The sequence below is a fragment of the Panthera leo genome, chromosome B3, assembly GCF_018350215.1.
Source record: "Panthera leo isolate Ple1 chromosome B3, P.leo_Ple1_pat1.1, whole genome shotgun sequence".
NCBI classification, from domain to species: Eukaryota; Metazoa; Chordata; class Mammalia; order Carnivora; family Felidae; genus Panthera; species Panthera leo.
The window spans coordinates 134344552-134361163 of record NC_056684.1 but is presented as its reverse complement, the minus strand read 5'-3'; the positions used below and the strand labels follow the sequence as shown (position 1 = coordinate 134361163).

The 16612-nt window shown below is 52.6% G+C and overlaps 1 protein-coding gene across 2 annotated transcripts in view; it reads left to right on the top strand.

Annotated features, from left to right (window-relative positions):
• Positions 1-15992, top strand: part of FBLN5 (fibulin 5) — an 80644-nt gene extending 64652 nt beyond the window's left edge. For both annotated transcript variants that reach the window (XM_042944111.1, XM_042944110.1), the window contains 4 exons: positions 2953-3075; positions 4000-4126; positions 7119-7314; positions 15041-15992. In XM_042944111.1, coding sequence (XP_042800045.1) covers positions 2953-3075; positions 4000-4126; positions 7119-7314; positions 15041-15202 — 608 coding nt within the window. In that variant the 3' untranslated portion in view covers positions 15203-15992. The remainder of the gene's footprint in view (positions 1-2952; positions 3076-3999; positions 4127-7118; positions 7315-15040) is intronic.
• Positions 15993-16612: the final 620 nt, after the last annotated feature.

The following is a 16612-nucleotide window of genomic DNA, read 5'->3' as shown; positions in this document are numbered from 1 at the left end:
GGGACTAAGAGGGAGAAAGTTTAGCATCATGAGATGGGATTAGTTGTTTCTCCAAAAGTCCCTGCACATCCACAGGTGTATACTGACCATCTCTGGAGGGGGTATAGTAGAGCGACTGGAGCCAGATGGAGCTGGGTTCAAATTCTAGCTCTGCTGTTTAGTGCTTTCCTTGGCCACGTCACTCGTGTGGTCCTAAAGATTAAAAAAGCTGGCGTCGAGGCACCTGGGTGGCTCAGTCCATTTCAGCATCCGACTTCAGCTCAGGTCATGATCTCATGGTTTGTGAGTTCGAGCCCCACACCAGGCTCTCTGCTGTCAGCACAGAGCCTGCTTCAGATCCTCTGTCCTCCTTGCTCTCTGGCCCTCTCCCACTGGTTGTCTTTCTCTTTCTCTCTCTCTCAATATAAATACATAAACTTAAAAAAAAAAAACTGGTGTACCTAAGCATCGTTCCATATTAATTTATTTTCTCTGTCAGTGTAAGAGACTTCTGGCTTTTCAGAGAGTTTACATCCTTGGTGGTTTGGCAGGGATTTTCAGTTGACTCATTTTACCCTAAATGGCCATCTTCTCCTCCACACTCACCATGAAGTGCCCACTTTCCTAAGACTTAGAGTGACTCCTGGCCACCTCAGGCTTTAATGTTGGCTCGGGATAACAGTGGGACACAGGGAGTTTGTTTTCTGTCCCTTCCTACTTACCCTCTTTCTTTCTTCTTTCTTTCTTTCTTTCCTTCTTCCCCCCTCCCTCCCTCCCTCCCTCCTTCCTTCCTTCCTTCCTTCCTTCCTTCCTTCCTTCCTTCCTTCTTTCCTTCCTTCCTTCTCATTTCCCCCCAGGAACTGTGACTCCCGGTGCTGTCACAGCTAGTGTGGCCCCTCTGTACAGCACCAGCCCTTTCCTGGCTGTGTCCCTTATCTCTTGGGGACTTGCTAAACTGAGCTAATCCTGGAAACCGTGGCGGGTTCGCATGAGTGAAAAATGGCCTCAAGGGTGCTCCTGGCCAGAAACCAGGCTTGGACTTCAGCTTTTTTGGTGGAGATTGGAGCCACAGCCCTAGTAAAGTCTGGGGATTGCAGACCCCAAGATAAACTGAGTGGGCCTATTAGGGACCCTCCCCAGCCAACAGGAGGTGGGGGCACGTGCTGCCCTCTCCATCTGCCCTGGGGCCAGTCCTGCTCAGGGGAGGCCCCCAACCTTAGGACCCCTCAAATCCACCGATTTTAAGTCCTGAGCGGGATCGCTCAGGGAGACACCGCAGCACGGTGTTGACCAGTGTAGGAGGTCACAGCTGGCTGGCTGGCCAGCTTCATGTCCGAGATTTACTGCTTCCTCCTTATGTGTAAGTTGTTACCTAACTCGTTAGTCAAGTTACCTGACTTCGGTAAGCCTCCATTTTTCCTCTGTACAATGTAGCTAATAATAACACTTCCCTCATAGGGCTGAGGTGAGGATTAAATAAGATGAGGCATGGGGCACCGGCCGGCTCGGTCTGCGGGGCGTGCGACTCTTGATCTTTGGGTTGTGAGTTCAAGCCCCACGTTGGGTGTAGACATTACTTAAAAGTAAAATCTTAAAAAAAAAAAAAAAATAGTAAGATGAGACATGGGAAGGATTTAAGCCAGCACTTGGTGCATAGCAAGCGCTTGACAGCTTCAGGCTTTACTCCCGCCTCTCCCAGAGGTATGAGCAGAATCTACTGTCTGTTGTGATGGGCTGGGGCCCGAGGCCTGAGACCCTACGAGGTCCCCGGGGGAGCAGGGGTGGGGTGGGCTGGGGCGGGGCGGACAGAAGCACGTCCTACCTCATGAGCGTGCTTTAACTTTCCACATGCACATCCGGTTCTGCCGGCTCCCAGCCCACTGCCCGGAGACCCCTGGGAGAGCTGGGAAGGAGTTGTTCCTCCTGCGACGTGAGAGGCTTAGGCGACACCAGGATTATCCCGAGGTGGGGAAGCCGCCTCGTTTGCCCGGACACCGTCCCTGGGTCATTCCGGCCACCGGCGGTCTGTGAGCGAGAGAGCAATCCGAGGACATGTCACATGGGGAAGCTGGGGAAAGCAAGTTTTCGGGAAACAATAAATGAAAGAAAAACATGTTTTCTTTGGCGCGCTCGACGAACGAGGCTCAGATGGGGCTCTGCTGCCAAACTCCGTGTGTGAGGAGGGCTGGCCCTTCTAAGACGCCCTCTTCTGCATCAGCTGCCCCGGCCTACATGTTCGATGGCTGCTCCTCTGTGTCGCCACCTCTCTGCAGCCCGGGAGTGGCCCAGCTCCAGGTTCCCACGTGCCGACCACCTCCTGAGGCAGGCGGGCCAGCCCGGGGCGATACGCTGGCCCACCCCACGCCCCTCCAGAGCTTTCTCTTTCAAGGAGGGCTTTGAACACAATGAACTTTCGCCGTAACGCGCATCCCCCGGCCTCCCGGATGCGTCCCTTTGAGTTGGGATTTTCGGAAGCATATTGCTTCTCAACTTCGGGGTGATTAGAGGGCGATCAGCGCTGGTAAGGTTGCCCTTGCAGAAGGCTGGGGGCCAGGGAATGTGGGCTTTTGGGGGCTCTGGGGGAAGAGCTCTGCCGGTAGAAAACTCCGATGGGCAAAAGAATCCCCCCTTCAGAAGTGAAAGTTACATGTACCCGTTGGGCAAAATGAGTCGGTAGTGAGTAGATAACGTAGCTGAGCCAGAGGGAGGAGTGATGGAAGCTTGATGGAGACAGATTTCAGCTCCCTGGGGGAAAGAATCTTCTAGCAGCTAGAGCTGTCCCGTTGTTGGTAGGCTTCCTCAGTAGGTAGTGAGCTCCCTGTCACCTGAGTGTTCGAGAAGTAAAACGGCAACCTGGTAGCCACAAAGCTGTCATGTGCATCAGGAGTGTGTGGGAGGCGGAGGAGATAACCGCTAAGCTCCCACGCCCAGGTGGTCTAATTATAAACAGCAGGTGTGACTTGTCACCCCCAGACATGGACGAATGCAGCTTCTCTGAGTTCCTCTGCCAGCATGAGTGTGTGAATCAGCCCGGCACGTACTTCTGCTCCTGTCCCCCCGGTTACATTCTGTTGGATGACAACCGGAGTTGCCAGGGTAAGGCTGTCCAGGGGGACCTGGCTGGGGGAGGTGTCAGGTGGGGCTGGCTCAAGGGGTCACCTGGAGGTCTTCACCTGGGGGAGGAGGTGGCAGGGATGAGGGCAGGAGTAGGTTCCGGTGGCTCCCAGAGCGGCAGGCTGTGGCCAGGCTGTGTGGCTCCCCCCACCCCCGGGCAGATCTCTGCATCCCCAAGACTCCTTGTGGCCTGGCCCCCTTCACGGACCACGGTCCAGCCCTTCTCATGGGCCCTGGAGGGCAGCCCAGTTAGTGTTTCTCTACTGATTTCCTAGAAAATGGATGGCAGGGGAACTTCACACATCAGACTGCTGTGTCCCCCAAAGGGTCAGGACCCCCAGATGGTGAAGGGGTAGGTCTTACTCTTCAGATTGGCCACTTGGGCTGATTCCCAGCCTCATGGTCACCCAGGGGGGCCAATGGAGAGGTTGGTGGCTGAGCCGTTGACCCATTGCAGCTCCTTGAATCTACCTTACTGGAACACCAGGCAAGAATTCTCCATAGCCAGGGCTGGGCAATAGAAATATAAAGTCAGCTACAAAGAGGAGCCATACAGCAATAGGAAATAGGAAAAACTACTTTTAAGAATGTATTTTATTTAAGGCAATACATCTACAATATTATCATTCCAACATGTACTCTATGTAAGAACTTTTGAAGAGATATCACTTTCTTTTTTGTACTGCGTTGTCAAAACCGGTGTGTATTTTCCACTTCCAGCACGTCTCAGTTCGGACTAGCCACCTTTCAAGGGCCCAGTAGCCGCACAGTGGCCAGTCGCTATCGTGGTGGACAGTGCAGTTCTCTAGTAAAGACCCAGGCCGCCCCACCCCCGACACCTGGCCAGGAGCCCAGCGCCTTGGAAGCACTGTCCTGCTTCAGCCCCTTGTCTACCCTTCGTTTCAGATATCAACGAGTGCGAGCACAGAAACCACACGTGTAACCTGCAGCAAACTTGCTACAATCTGCAAGGGGGCTTCAAGTGCATTGACCCCATCCGCTGTGAGGAGCCTTATCTTCGGATCAGCGATAAGTAAGTCATTTGGGAAATGGGACTGTGATGAGGGGTCTGGTTCAGCTGCCTGTGTGGTGGGAAAGGAGGGTGCCCCTGCCAGGGAGTCAGGATACTTAGCCTCTTGCCTGCTGGACACACACGGACACACACACACCTTCTGTCCTTGTCTCTTCCTTTTTTTTTTTTTTTTTTTCTATTTTTTTTAAGAAAGAGAGACAGAGCGTGAGCAGGGGAGGGGCAGAGAGAGAGGGAGACCCAGAATCCGAAGCAGGCTCCAGGCTCCCGGCTGTCAGCACGGAGCCCGACGCGGGGCTGGAACTCATGAGCCATGAGACCATGACCTCAGCCGACTGAGCCACCCAGGCGCCCCGGGCCCTCCTCTCATTCAGTCACACAGTTTCCCCCCTGAGCAACACCCACTCCTTGCGCTGGAGACAAAGGGATGCGTCAGACACACCTGCCGTGGCCTCTAGGAATACAGCATCTAAGAGCAATTCGTGGCTTACCCGTGCGCTTCCTGCTCTGAACAAAAACTGGACAAAGAGGACGAAGCAGGGGCAGGCGGGTCCGTTACGGACAGTTCGGCTTGTTGCTCAGAGCCGTGCTTCTAGCAACCCTTTGGTGTCTGGTTCCAGGGTCCTACGTGGCGGAGCAAAGTGTCCACTCTCTCTGGTTCTCTCTGGGGTCCTCCAGGCCGTGCTTGTCTGGAGCCGGGGAGTCGACGGCTTCAATGACAGCACTGAGCTCGTGTTGCCCGTGAGGTCCCTGGCGGGCCGCTGCAAGCTGCCTGCCTCCAGGACCCGTTTCGGCTGACTCCAGCCACCCCCTTCCAGCTCATTTCCTCGTTCATGGTCCTGTGCTCCTGCCAACCTGAGCAGGACTCGCCCTCACCTTTACCCACACCCTGGAACGTCCAGCCTCCCGCCTCTCACGCACCCATTTTCTGCCATATGGAAGGCATTTCTTCCACCGCCACGTGGACAGATCCGCCCCATCTTCCAGATCTCAGCTCCAGTGCCATCTCCCCCAGCTGTCTGTGATCCTCCTCAGCTGCCAGCCGTCACGCCCTCCTCCGGGCTTCTTCATTTAGGAGGCAGTTCTTTTCTGTGTGACACGTGACGTTTTCAGGGGCCATTCGGGCACCCGGGACAGTTTGACTTGGCTATTTGGATCAGCCTTCAGAAAGCCAAACTTTACAAATGATTTTTATACACCCCTTTATCAAACGTTAGATGAGCTCCTATCACGTGGCAAACAGTACCAGGCATGATGGTTTTGCTCTTATGCTAGCGGAGGAGAAAGGCATTCAACCGGTGTCGCATAAATGAATGCATAATCGTAGGTTGGGATGGGTGCTGTGAGCAGGAGGAATGGGAATTTATAAAAGGAACATTAGGGCTGGAGCTGGTCTAGACTGGGGAGTCCAAAAGCTCCTCTGAGGAAACGCCATTTGGGCTGGAATGGGAAAATGAGTCGATGTTGGCAGAGACTGGAAGAGCCGAGGGAACAGCATGTGCAAAGACCACAAGGCGGTGGTGAACTTGACGTCTTCGGGGAACATCTTCAGAGGCTGCAGCCTAGTGAGTGAAGTGGGCAGTGATCTGAGGGAAATTGACAGAGGCCAGACTTTGTTCAGTTTAAAAAAAAATTTTTTTTAATGTTTATATATTTTTGAGAGAGAGAGAGACAGAGCACAAGCAGGGGAGGGGCAGAGAGAGAGGGAGACACAGGACCCGAAGCAGGCTCCAGGCTCTGAGCTGTCAGCACAGAGCCCGACACGGGGCTCGAACTCATGGACGGTGAAATCATGACCTGAGCTGAAGTCAGACGCTTAACCGACTGAGCCACCCAGGCGCCCCAGACTTTGTTCAGTTTTTACTCAAGTTATAAGGGGTGGCCCCTGGAGGATCTTCAAGCAGGACAGAGACAGAATCTGATCTTTGTTCGATGACGGGCACTCTGGCTGCTGTGTAATGGATTGAAGGGAGAGGGACCTATTAGGAGGCCATCACAGAGGTCCAGGAGAGACACGGTGGTGGCCTGAATGACAGTTCTGTGACAGAGGAGATGGTGAAAAGTGGTTGGATCTGGACTATATTTTGGAGATCGAACCAACCAGTAAGTTTTGAAGGTAGATCAGAAGTTTGGGGAGAGCAGCAGAAACAAGACAAGACTGACTCCCGGTTCCACCCAGCAAGGCACATATTTATAGACCTCCCCATTCTCCTCAGCTCTGACTCCTAGAAGGGAAGTCTCAGGGATGAGGTGAGAGATGGGGGTGGTTAGGGACAAATCAACGGGGTGTCTACAACAGGCATTCCTTGGTAAAGAGAGTCCATGATTTCATATGATGACAACACTGTTACTAGTCTTTCAAATTAGTTGCTCTGTATTAAAGATATTTGCGCCCGTGATTTATTTCTCGTACTAGAAGGTGAACTATTTGAGGTCAGGATCGTATTTATTATTGCAGTTCCAAAATGTCTGATGTTATGCCTTAAACATAGTGAGTTCTAACTTGTTTGTCAAATGGAAAGATTAAGTCACGTTCTACCCAGACTGTGTTAAGTGCCATAGAGAATGTACAAGGACCACCCAAATCCTGTCAAGCTAAATGGCATTTCTCACTTTTTAAAATTTCTTCGTGAGTGTGTACGTCTGGGGAAGTGAAGGGCTATGTGACCAGGGACGCATTTTGCCAAATAAATACATGACAAATGTGAAGCGCATTAGAGAACGTGCCAGTGTTCTGAAAGGCAGACATCTAAGGTTTATATTCTGGTAGCCAGACCTATTCTGATTGGTCAGAATAGGCCATTCTCTAGGAAACAGCTCACGTACACGCTGGTGAGTTTTTACACCAGACCGAGGAGCAGAGAGGATCTCCAGTGACAGCATTCAGATGATAAAAATGGGGTGGCCTCTTTTCAACGTTTTAAGTGAGGAAGTAGGTACAACGAGCATCTGGAAAGGATTTATCGCATTCTCAAATGATTTCCCTCCCCAACAGCCGCTGTATGTGTCCCGCTGAGAATCCTGGCTGCAGAGACCAGCCCTTTACCATCTTGTACCGGGATATGGATGTGGTATCGGGACGCTCCGTTCCTGCTGACATCTTCCAAATGCAAGCAACGACCCGCTACCCTGGGGCTTATTACATTTTCCAGATCAAGTCTGGGAATGAGGGCCGAGAATTCTATATGCGGGTAAGAGGGCATCGTCACCGTCTTTAACGATGCTTGTGTTGTCTAACCTGGCACGTGCTTCTAGAAACAGTTCGGAGAGCAGCCAGGAGGGGCGGGTATGAAGAGAGAAGAGGGGATGGGTGGGAGTCAGGACTTCAAGGTTCAGATTCCTGTTACTTTCTAGATGGCTTTGTAAAAGCTGCTTTTCCCCCGTGGGCCTCAGGACCCTCGTCAGTGCAATGAGAAGTTAGGCCAAGATGCAATCTTCCATCGTTTTCCTGCCTGGAGGAGTCACTCACATAGCCAGTTATCCATCCACTCATCTGAAGGTATTTATTACCTACTTCGCACTTCCAGAAACCGAGAATATAGCAGTGAGCACAGCATCCCCAGATCTCTGCCCTCCCGGCACTTATGTTGTGGTGAATATGAAAGCATGCCTCACGGAAGTGGGCCCCACCTGTGTTGCGCAACTGTGGCTCTTTACATTTAAATGAATTATGATGAAATAAGATTAAAAAGTAGCACAAGCCACATTTCAAGGGCTCAGTGGTCACCTGTGACCGCTGTATTGGCTCAGATAGAGAACCTTTCCATCATCGTAGAAAGTTTGATTGGATAGCACTGACTTAGCCACATCAGGAGAAAATTTTAGAATACACATCCTAAAATGTAGTTGCCCCTTCTTTTTTGAAGTTCATTATTTTGAGAGAGAGCACAAGCTCGAGCCGGGGAGGGGTAGAGAAAGCATCCCGAGCGGGCTCCACGCGGCCAGCACAGGACCCAACGTGGGTCTCAAACTCACGCACTGCGAAATCATGACCTGAGCCACCATCGAGAGTCAGACGCTCACCTGACTGAGCCACCCAGGCGCCCCTCACTTCTGTGCTATACACGTATAATCCCACACCCTTATGTTATTGCACTTCATGTCCTGCAGCCCTGGGGTGAATGTACCTCTTTGGATACCCCCGGTTCAGAGCAATGTTTTTTACATTTCAGTGTGAACGTGGGCACTTGTCCAAAAAGTGGATTCCAGAGCTTCCTCTCCGGAGAATCTCTCTCAGAAGACCGTGGTGGAGGCCTAGGGTATCCACTTCCTGTGGTTACTATGACAAAGGACTCCAACTCGGTGGCTTAACCCAACAGAAATTTATTTTCACAGGGTTCTGGGAGCCAGAAGCCTGTAATCACGTTCACTGAGCGGAAACCAAGGTGTCACAGAGCCATCTCCCCTCCAGGGGAGAAGCCATTCCTTGCTTCCACCAGCTCCCAGCACCTGCCAGCATTTCCTGACTTGTGGCCACGTCCCTTTAGTCCCTGCCTCCAGTGGTCACACTGCCTCAGGTTCTGTGGGTGTCAACCCTCCCTGTCTCGCTCTGTGTGTCACATGTGATCGGATTTAAGGCCAGCCCACATAATCCAGGATAATCTCCCCACGGCAAGATCCTTAACTTAATCCCCTCAGCAAAGGTCCCTCTTCCTTATAAGGTAACAAGTACAGGTTCCAGGGATTGGGGCCCGATACCTTTGGGAGCCTTCAGCCCACTATGCCCAGGAATCTGCATTCCTAACAAATGCAGCTTGTGGTCCTCCAGGGGCATCATGGGGGAGCTACGGGCCCATGGAAGTTTACCCACTTTGAAGGGAGCCAGTCGCAGTCCCGTGAAAGGACCCTGTATCTGAGGTCTCTACCTCCCTCTCCCTATCTCCTGGCCGAACCTTCCAGTCCTAGCTTCTGGGGCTGGGACTGTCTAAAAACAGGGATGTCTCAGAAGCAGCGGTGAGAACAGTTTAGAAAAGGTTCCAGGGGCTGGTATCATGCCTGTATCCTCACTGATAGTTTTTGGCAAGACCCCAGGGGGACCGGGTCACATGTGTAACACAGTCAGCGGAGCCAGCATCTGTAGGCCGGTGCAACAGGGTCAGAGGCTTTGGAAAAAGATGGACTGAGTTGAAGGCAGAGGAACTTCTGTGAGATGAGAAAGAGAGCTGTGTTTATGTCTGTCCTCTCTCCGCTGTCCAGCAGAAGCCCACATCTGTGAGCTGCTGTGGCCTTGCTGCCCTCGGGAGCACAAGCCTAGCCCAGCGGCCTCCTGCAGTTTGGCCTCTGTCATTTGTACAGACATAGCGGGTCCCAATCATAGGGCACAGAGATGCCCCTTTGGGGGATTTAAAATTCCATCACTGATGCCACCTGCCTCACGTTTTTCCTTTTCCCACGCAGAAAACAAGATCCTCAGAAGGTGGCCTTGCCTGGGTGAGGTGTCGCTCACTGGAACACCACCTGCTAAAATCCCTATAGACCCAAATGTTCCCCGGGTGGCTGGCTTGTAAAAGCCAGTGATGGCGGGGGAAGAAGATTGTCCTACAGGTGGCGTGGACGGAAGGCAGGATCCTTCCTGGAGGCTTCCTCTGGGACTCAGGTTGACACAGCCCCTGGGGGACCCTTGAAACCCACAAAGCCGAGCTGTATGCTTGTGCCCTCTCAGGACATTGAGTTGGGCCCTAATTCTTTACTATTTATTCAGAAGAGGATGTCAGGACTCTGAGGCTGAAGGAACTTAGGGACAGGGAGGTGGCTCCTGGCATCTCTCCTGGCTGCACCCGGGAAGGGAAAACAGGTTCCGTCTGGGTGCCCTGTGAAGCCACGGGCATGGGGCAGGAAGACAAGGAGAAATCTGCTGGACAAGGTGGGCCTTCCACACGTCCAGCTTCCAAGGCACGGCCCCATCATCAGGAGGCCGCACATCGTTGTTCTCTGTGGGCTCCAGGGCCAGGCTGGTCCACTTCATTCGGGTTCTACAACTCACCAACTCACCAGCTGTGTGACCTTGGGCCCATTACCTAACCTCTCTGGGCCTCAATTTCCACATATGTAAAGAGGGGATAATAATAGTATTTACCTTGGGATTAGATGAGATCATCTGCTTAGCTCAGTGCCTGGAACACAGAATGACTGTTTTGATCAAACAGGTAGGATTTGGCAGAGGTGAAACATTCAGTAACCTTTTTCTCACCTTGCTGGCTCCAACCTGTGCACACCTGGGTGATATCTAGGTTAATCCCTCGGACTGACAGGTTCTTTGAGTTACTATTGAATTGTCTCCTTCTCATATCAAGTCTAATAAGCTGGTTTCAGTGGAAACGTCCACCTTTCTGTCCTTCACTCAGTGTTTAGTATTTCTCCCCTTCCTCTGCTTAGGGGTGGGGTGGGGGTGGCCCCTGTGCCAGCTTCCTCTTCCCCTCCCCACGCTGACCGTGCTGTTTTAGGCTCCTTCTCCGGGACTGGGTGCGGGGGGTGCAGATAACGGAGGGGAACGTTAGGGTGACGGGACCGGGGTCTTACTGGATTGTTGCCAGTAGGGCCCCTTGTTGGCTACAAGCCGCCCCAAACCTTTGCACCCTCTTTCCAGTGCTGTGTCTCACACAGACTTTCTGCGGGTGGGGAGGGGCCGCTGTGGCCTCGGCGGAGCAGATGCGCCAACAGGCAGGTCCCCAGCAGCTCCTTACGTCACCATGGTTCAAGGTATCCGGGCTGGCTGTCATCTCTAGACTTCTCCACTGCTCTCTGCACTCTTTCTTCTTACTGTTTATTTATTTTTGAGAGAGGGAGAGAGGGACAGAGCGTGAGCAGAGAAAGGGCAGAGAGAGGAAGACACAGAATCTGAAGCAGGTTCCAGGCTCTGAGCTGTCAGCACAGGGCCCGACGTGGGGCTCGAACTCACAGACCATGAGATCGTGACCTGAGCCCAAGTCGGACGTTTAACCGACTGAGCCACCCAGGCGCCCCACTCTCTCTCTCTCTGCACTCTTAAAGGACCCACATCCCTGAACGGTTCTCTCAAACCGCCCTCTTGCTTGAGGTGGGGGCTGGTGAGTGTCTTGAATGCCCCATGATGTTGAAGGTGAGAGAAACAGGTCTGGCTGGGCCACCGCTCTGCAAATCCGGTATGGCAGCTACAGGAACCACCCGGACGGCAGCAAATCCTATACAGTGCTCGGCATGCGCCAAGTGCTTTCCATATATCGCTCCCTTCATCCTTCCAACAGTCCTGTGACGCAGCGCCTGCGTGACCGTCCCGATTTTATAGACGTGGGCACCGAGGCACAGAGAGGCTGAGGGACGTGCCCATGGTCTCACAGCCAGGAAGCAGCCGAGCAGGATTCGAACCCGGGCAGGCCGGTGTCGAAATCCATGCATACGCTTACCTTCTCTTTAGGATGTGGGGTCAGAAATTGAGATAACAGGAAAGGGCTGCTTTAACATCTAGTAATAGTAGAAGGTGTTCAGGAAGGGTTAGTTATTTTGGACTGATAGCGTTGTTTCTGCTGTGACGGCCGCTGTTTTCAGGACGCTGTGAGCTCCCGGGCTCTGGAGCTGGTGACAGGAGCATCATGCAGGAGGTGCGGCTTGGCGGCCAGAATTCAGGTTCTTCCACGCGGAAGGTCACTGACTGTGTTGCGAGCACACAGCGGGCAAGCCACACGTGGCCCCGTGCACACACAGGCACGTGTGCTTACACACATGTGCCTTTCACAAACACAGTCGGCAGCCGGCCTCACCCTGAGCCCTGGACTGGTGACTGGCCTTGGCCAGGTGACTCGAGGACGCAATTAGGGCCGGAAGGAGGAGCATATTTACTCCATGAGACGTGTGGATCAGGTGGCAGGTCCCCGGGCAGCTGACCTGCTGACCGCGAGTCAGACGATGCTGTCCCACAGGCTGACTTAGAACAGACCCCCGCACGTGTCCGAGCAAGGCCAAGGAAACACACATCCGGTGGACAGTTTGCACCCTGCCGCCGTTGCGGTCGGCTGCACGGGTGCTGGGCACTCGTTCTTCTTCCGTCACCAAACATAAATTCAGCACCAGGACGTATGCAGCCTTGGGCCAGGCGCCGAGAGTTCAGGAACAAACAGGATGTGACCTCTGCCCTTGAGGAGCCCACCCTGGTGGGGAGAGGGGACAAACAACCAGGCAAACATTGACAATGCAAAGTGGCGATTCTTCCTTGGAGTAAGTGCAGCGGAATGGTCCGGAAATTCAGATGTACTGAGACCTTGTCATAGGATGTAGCGGTCAGAGCAGGATTGGGGGGCCAGTGTGCTAGTTTGGTGACCTGATGTAATGTACGTCACCTACTCACACTGTAGGGTATGGGGATTAAATAAGAGATGTACAAAATAGCCCAGTGCCTGCTTTCATACCCACTGCCCCCGACATTGTTTCGTACCAATGACCACGAGCCTTGCAGGCCTCCCTCCCAAGGGCTGCCCACGGCTCAAGGTCTTCAGTCCTTGGCCTTTGTTCATGCAAACAGTGAAAGCTGGTGAGATATTCGTATACGTAAATGCCATGGGCATTTCCCTGTGTGGCTGTCCCTGTGTGGCCAGCACTGGTGGCCCGGTGCTCTCAAGTTTTGCAAGAGTTGACAAGGAAGTCTGAGCGATCCTCTGGGTAAGGACGCACCACTTGCGCTGATGCTGACGGGAACAGAGGGAGGGGATGCCAAGAGGAAATTGCATGGCTGTCAGGCTATTGATAGTCCAGGGGACAGGGGAGGTCCCGGTACCTGGCTGGCACCTGCCTGCCCGTCCCGCCCTTGTCATACTCTTGGGGATGTCGGATCTTTATGGGGAGCCCTCCCTTTATGGAGACAGATAAAATACCTGGTGTGGCTTTAACTAGGCCAAGTTGCTTGATTTTGCAAGCCTGTTGCTTTCAGTTTCTGGGCACAGCGCTGGGCTCTGCGGCTTATAGGAAGCGATTGTCCGGCCGCTCTGTGCTCTCTCACGCTACTTCCTCCCCAGGAGCCCACTCTCTGGCCACTGCACTGACCCATGAGCATCTCTCCTAAAAGATGGTTCCAGGGAGAAGAAATGAAACACACAGCAGTCTCCTCTGATAATTGTTGTGCAGTGAGAAAGGCCTGGGATTTGGGGTCAAGCCGCAGCCCTCCCCTTACCTGTCATGGGTGACCCCATGTCATGACTTAACCTCACTGGGCCTTGGTTTGCTTAGTTATAAAATGGGGAAATAATGAGACATACCTTTAGTAGGACAGGCAGGGTCCCCAGACTGGGTCCTGTGCTTTTAGATCAGCACTTCTCAATTATTTATTTATGTATTTTAAAAAAAATTTTTAACTTTTATTGATTTTTGAGAGAGAGAGAGAGAGACAGAGTGCAAGCAGGGAGGGGCAGAAAGAGAGGGAGACACAGAATCTGAAGCAGGCTCCCTCTGAGCTGTCAGCACAGAGCCCGATGAGGGGCTCAAACTCACGAACCGTGAGATCATGATCGGAGCTGAAGTCAGACAGTTAACCAACCGACTGAGCCATCAGGAGTCCCAGCAATTCTCAATTATTAATGTACCCACAAATCACCTGGAGATTGTGTTACCGTACAGATTCTGGCTCAGTAAGCCAGAGGTGGGGCTTGAGATCCTGCATTTCTAACCTGCTCCCTGGTGATGCCTGTGGTACTGGTCCAGGGACCACCCTTTGAGTAACAGAACCTTTCAGCGCTTTTTAATAAGGATTAAATAAGTGCATTGCTGAAAACTGTGCCTCCCACGTGGTAGATGCTCAGTGGATGTCAGTCCTCCCTCCCTAGCTGCTCAAAAGTTTTAGAGAGAGATTCACTGGAGGGAATCATTAGGACTACAGCAGTAGGGTCACAGAGTGCTGAAGTTGGAAGGGACTAGAGTGTCTAATGGGAGCTCCAGCAGGGACGGTACATCAGAACCAGTTTCCCCAGGTTTCATCCAGGCACCCACTTGAGCAGCAAATCTTGGAATGGGTCCCTGGAATTGTTAGTTTAAGAAAAAGTGTTCTGGGTCCATTGGCAGCTGTTGACTGGAGAACTACTGATCTGGTGCAAACCCTCATTTTAATTTTTTTAAATGTTTATTTATGTTTGAGAGAGACAGAGACAGACTGCAAGCGGGGGAGGGGCAGACACACACACACACACACACACACACACACCCCTAATCCAAAGCAGGCTCCAGGCTCTGAGCTGTTAGCACAGAGCCCGACGCGGGGCTCGAACCCACGGACTGTGAGATCATGACCTGAGCCAAAGGCAGATGGTTGACCGACAGCCACCCACGTGCCCCTACAAACCCTCATTTTAGAGGATGAGGCCCGGAGAAGCGAAGTGACAGCTCTGTGACATGCAGTTAGTTCCATGAATTATTCATTCTTTCATTCCAGATCTATTCACTGAGCACTGACCGTGTGCCAGGAACCGTGCCAGGTTCTGGGGACACTCAGTGGTGAAAAACCTGACCCCCGTCCTCGCTCTTAGAGAGCTCGCAGTCTGGCGGGGACTCAGACAGCAGACATAGACCAAGTAGGGTGGACCGCGATGGAAAGTAGACTGGGTGCAGTTGGGGGAAGCAGAGAAGGCTTCTTCAGGAAGTGACATTTCGGGTGGGACCTGAAGGGTCGGCAGGAAAAAGCCGGGTGGGACGTGGGCAGAGGCCAGGGGAGAGCGTGGCGTCAGGGGATGCCAGTCCGACTGCAGTGCTCTGGGGGGGGAGGGGCGCCCCGGTGGAGGCTGCCGCCGGACCACCTGGCCCTCTGCCCTGGTGGTCGTGTGGGGCACCCCGCTTCCCGACCGACCCACAGCTGTCCCCAACCCTCTCTGCTGTTGCTCGACAGCTTCTGGAGTCTGGCTCACCTGCCCTGTTAACGCCGGCCAGCCTTTCTCTAACCAGTATCCCCGGTTCTGTCCACAGCAAACGGGCCCCATCAGTGCCACCCTGGTGATGACACGCCCCATCAAAGGGCCGCGGGACATACAGCTGGACTTGGAAATGATCACGGTCAACACGGTCATCAACTTCAGAGGCAGCTCCGTGATCCGACTGCGGATATATGTGTCCCAGTACCCGTTCTGAGCCCCGGGCTGGGGTCTCTGACACTGCCTCTCAGCAGCACCCAGGGACAGGAGAAGAGAAGAAACGAGAGGGAGGGTGACGTGGGACAGATGTTACGCTTTTCTTGCTGACCGCCTCCCGAGGAGTCGGCCCTGAATGTCCTGACGCTGCCTGTCCCCTTGTAGACCCGTCGCTCTGAAGGACATGCTTCCCCCAGTTCTTACGACGCAGTTATCGAAAAGTATTATCAGCGCCCTGACCTGAGATCGACGGTGATTTTTCAAGGCCTATCAGTTTATTTTCATATTTTTCGAAGGAAATAGATTAGCTTCGCTGGGGTCTGAGTCCGCGTTCAAAGACTGTGAACGGCTTCCTGTCACTTCTCGCTGATTGCTTCTTTGCCGAGGCCCGGATTGCTCACGGGGACGCGGGGTATAGCTAGCTGCTTCTTGTATGCACAGAGAAGGCTGCGGAAAGAAACCACAGCAGGATCTAGGGGTTTTCACAGAGTCTATTTCAAAACATGTGTGGTATTTTCAGCCACGAGAGAAGGTTTAGTTGTCCTTACGTTTGTATAACTGTCTAATCCTTTCTTGTGCATTTTGAGTATATTTTTTTTTTTTAAATAAGTGGTAGAATTCCTTAAGAAGGCCTTCAGACACATGTTATGTTCTGACTTCCCAAACCCAGTCTCCTCTCCATTCTACCCCGGTGTTTTCTTCGAGGACCCCTTACTCATGTTTTCTTTAGAATTTTTACCCAACTGGGCTGGAAGGCAGAGGTCTCTAAACTGATTAAATATTTGAAGAGATCTTGTGTTTGGTTCATTGTGACATCGTAGATGATTCAGCGTGTGGGGCTGGCTCTTCTTTGAACCCGTTTATTGTGCACTGGTTTGAAAACTCCCTGGAGAGCTCCGTGGTCCTTTATAACTCAGGTACCTGATGGGGAGTAGGGGGCAGAGAAACGGAGGTGGGGAAGGTAAGAGGAAGCGTCAGCCTGAATCCTGTTTCGTTCATTTGAGAACAGTTGTTCTTTAACTGTTCCCTCTGTCATGTAGATTATTTCCAGGTACCCTTCCAGAGCCGAAATGTAGTCACCTTACTTTATAATCAGTGGCCCTCAACCCTGGCCGTGTGCTAGGATAACTCGTGGAACTTTTAAGAGAAAAACCTGATGTCTTGGGCTGATTTCTTGAACCCAGAAATTCTGGTTTCGTTGGTCTTTGGTAGGGCCCGGGCACTGACTTTTTTTTTTGTTTGTTTTGTTTATTTATTTATTTTGAGAGACAGAGAGCAGGGGGAGGGACAGAGAGAGAGGGGGAGAGAATCCCAAGCAGGCCCCTCACGGTCAGTGCAGAGCCCAACCCAGAGCTTGAACTCACAAACCGTGAGATCAAAACCTGGCCTGAGCCGAAATCAAGAGCCAGGC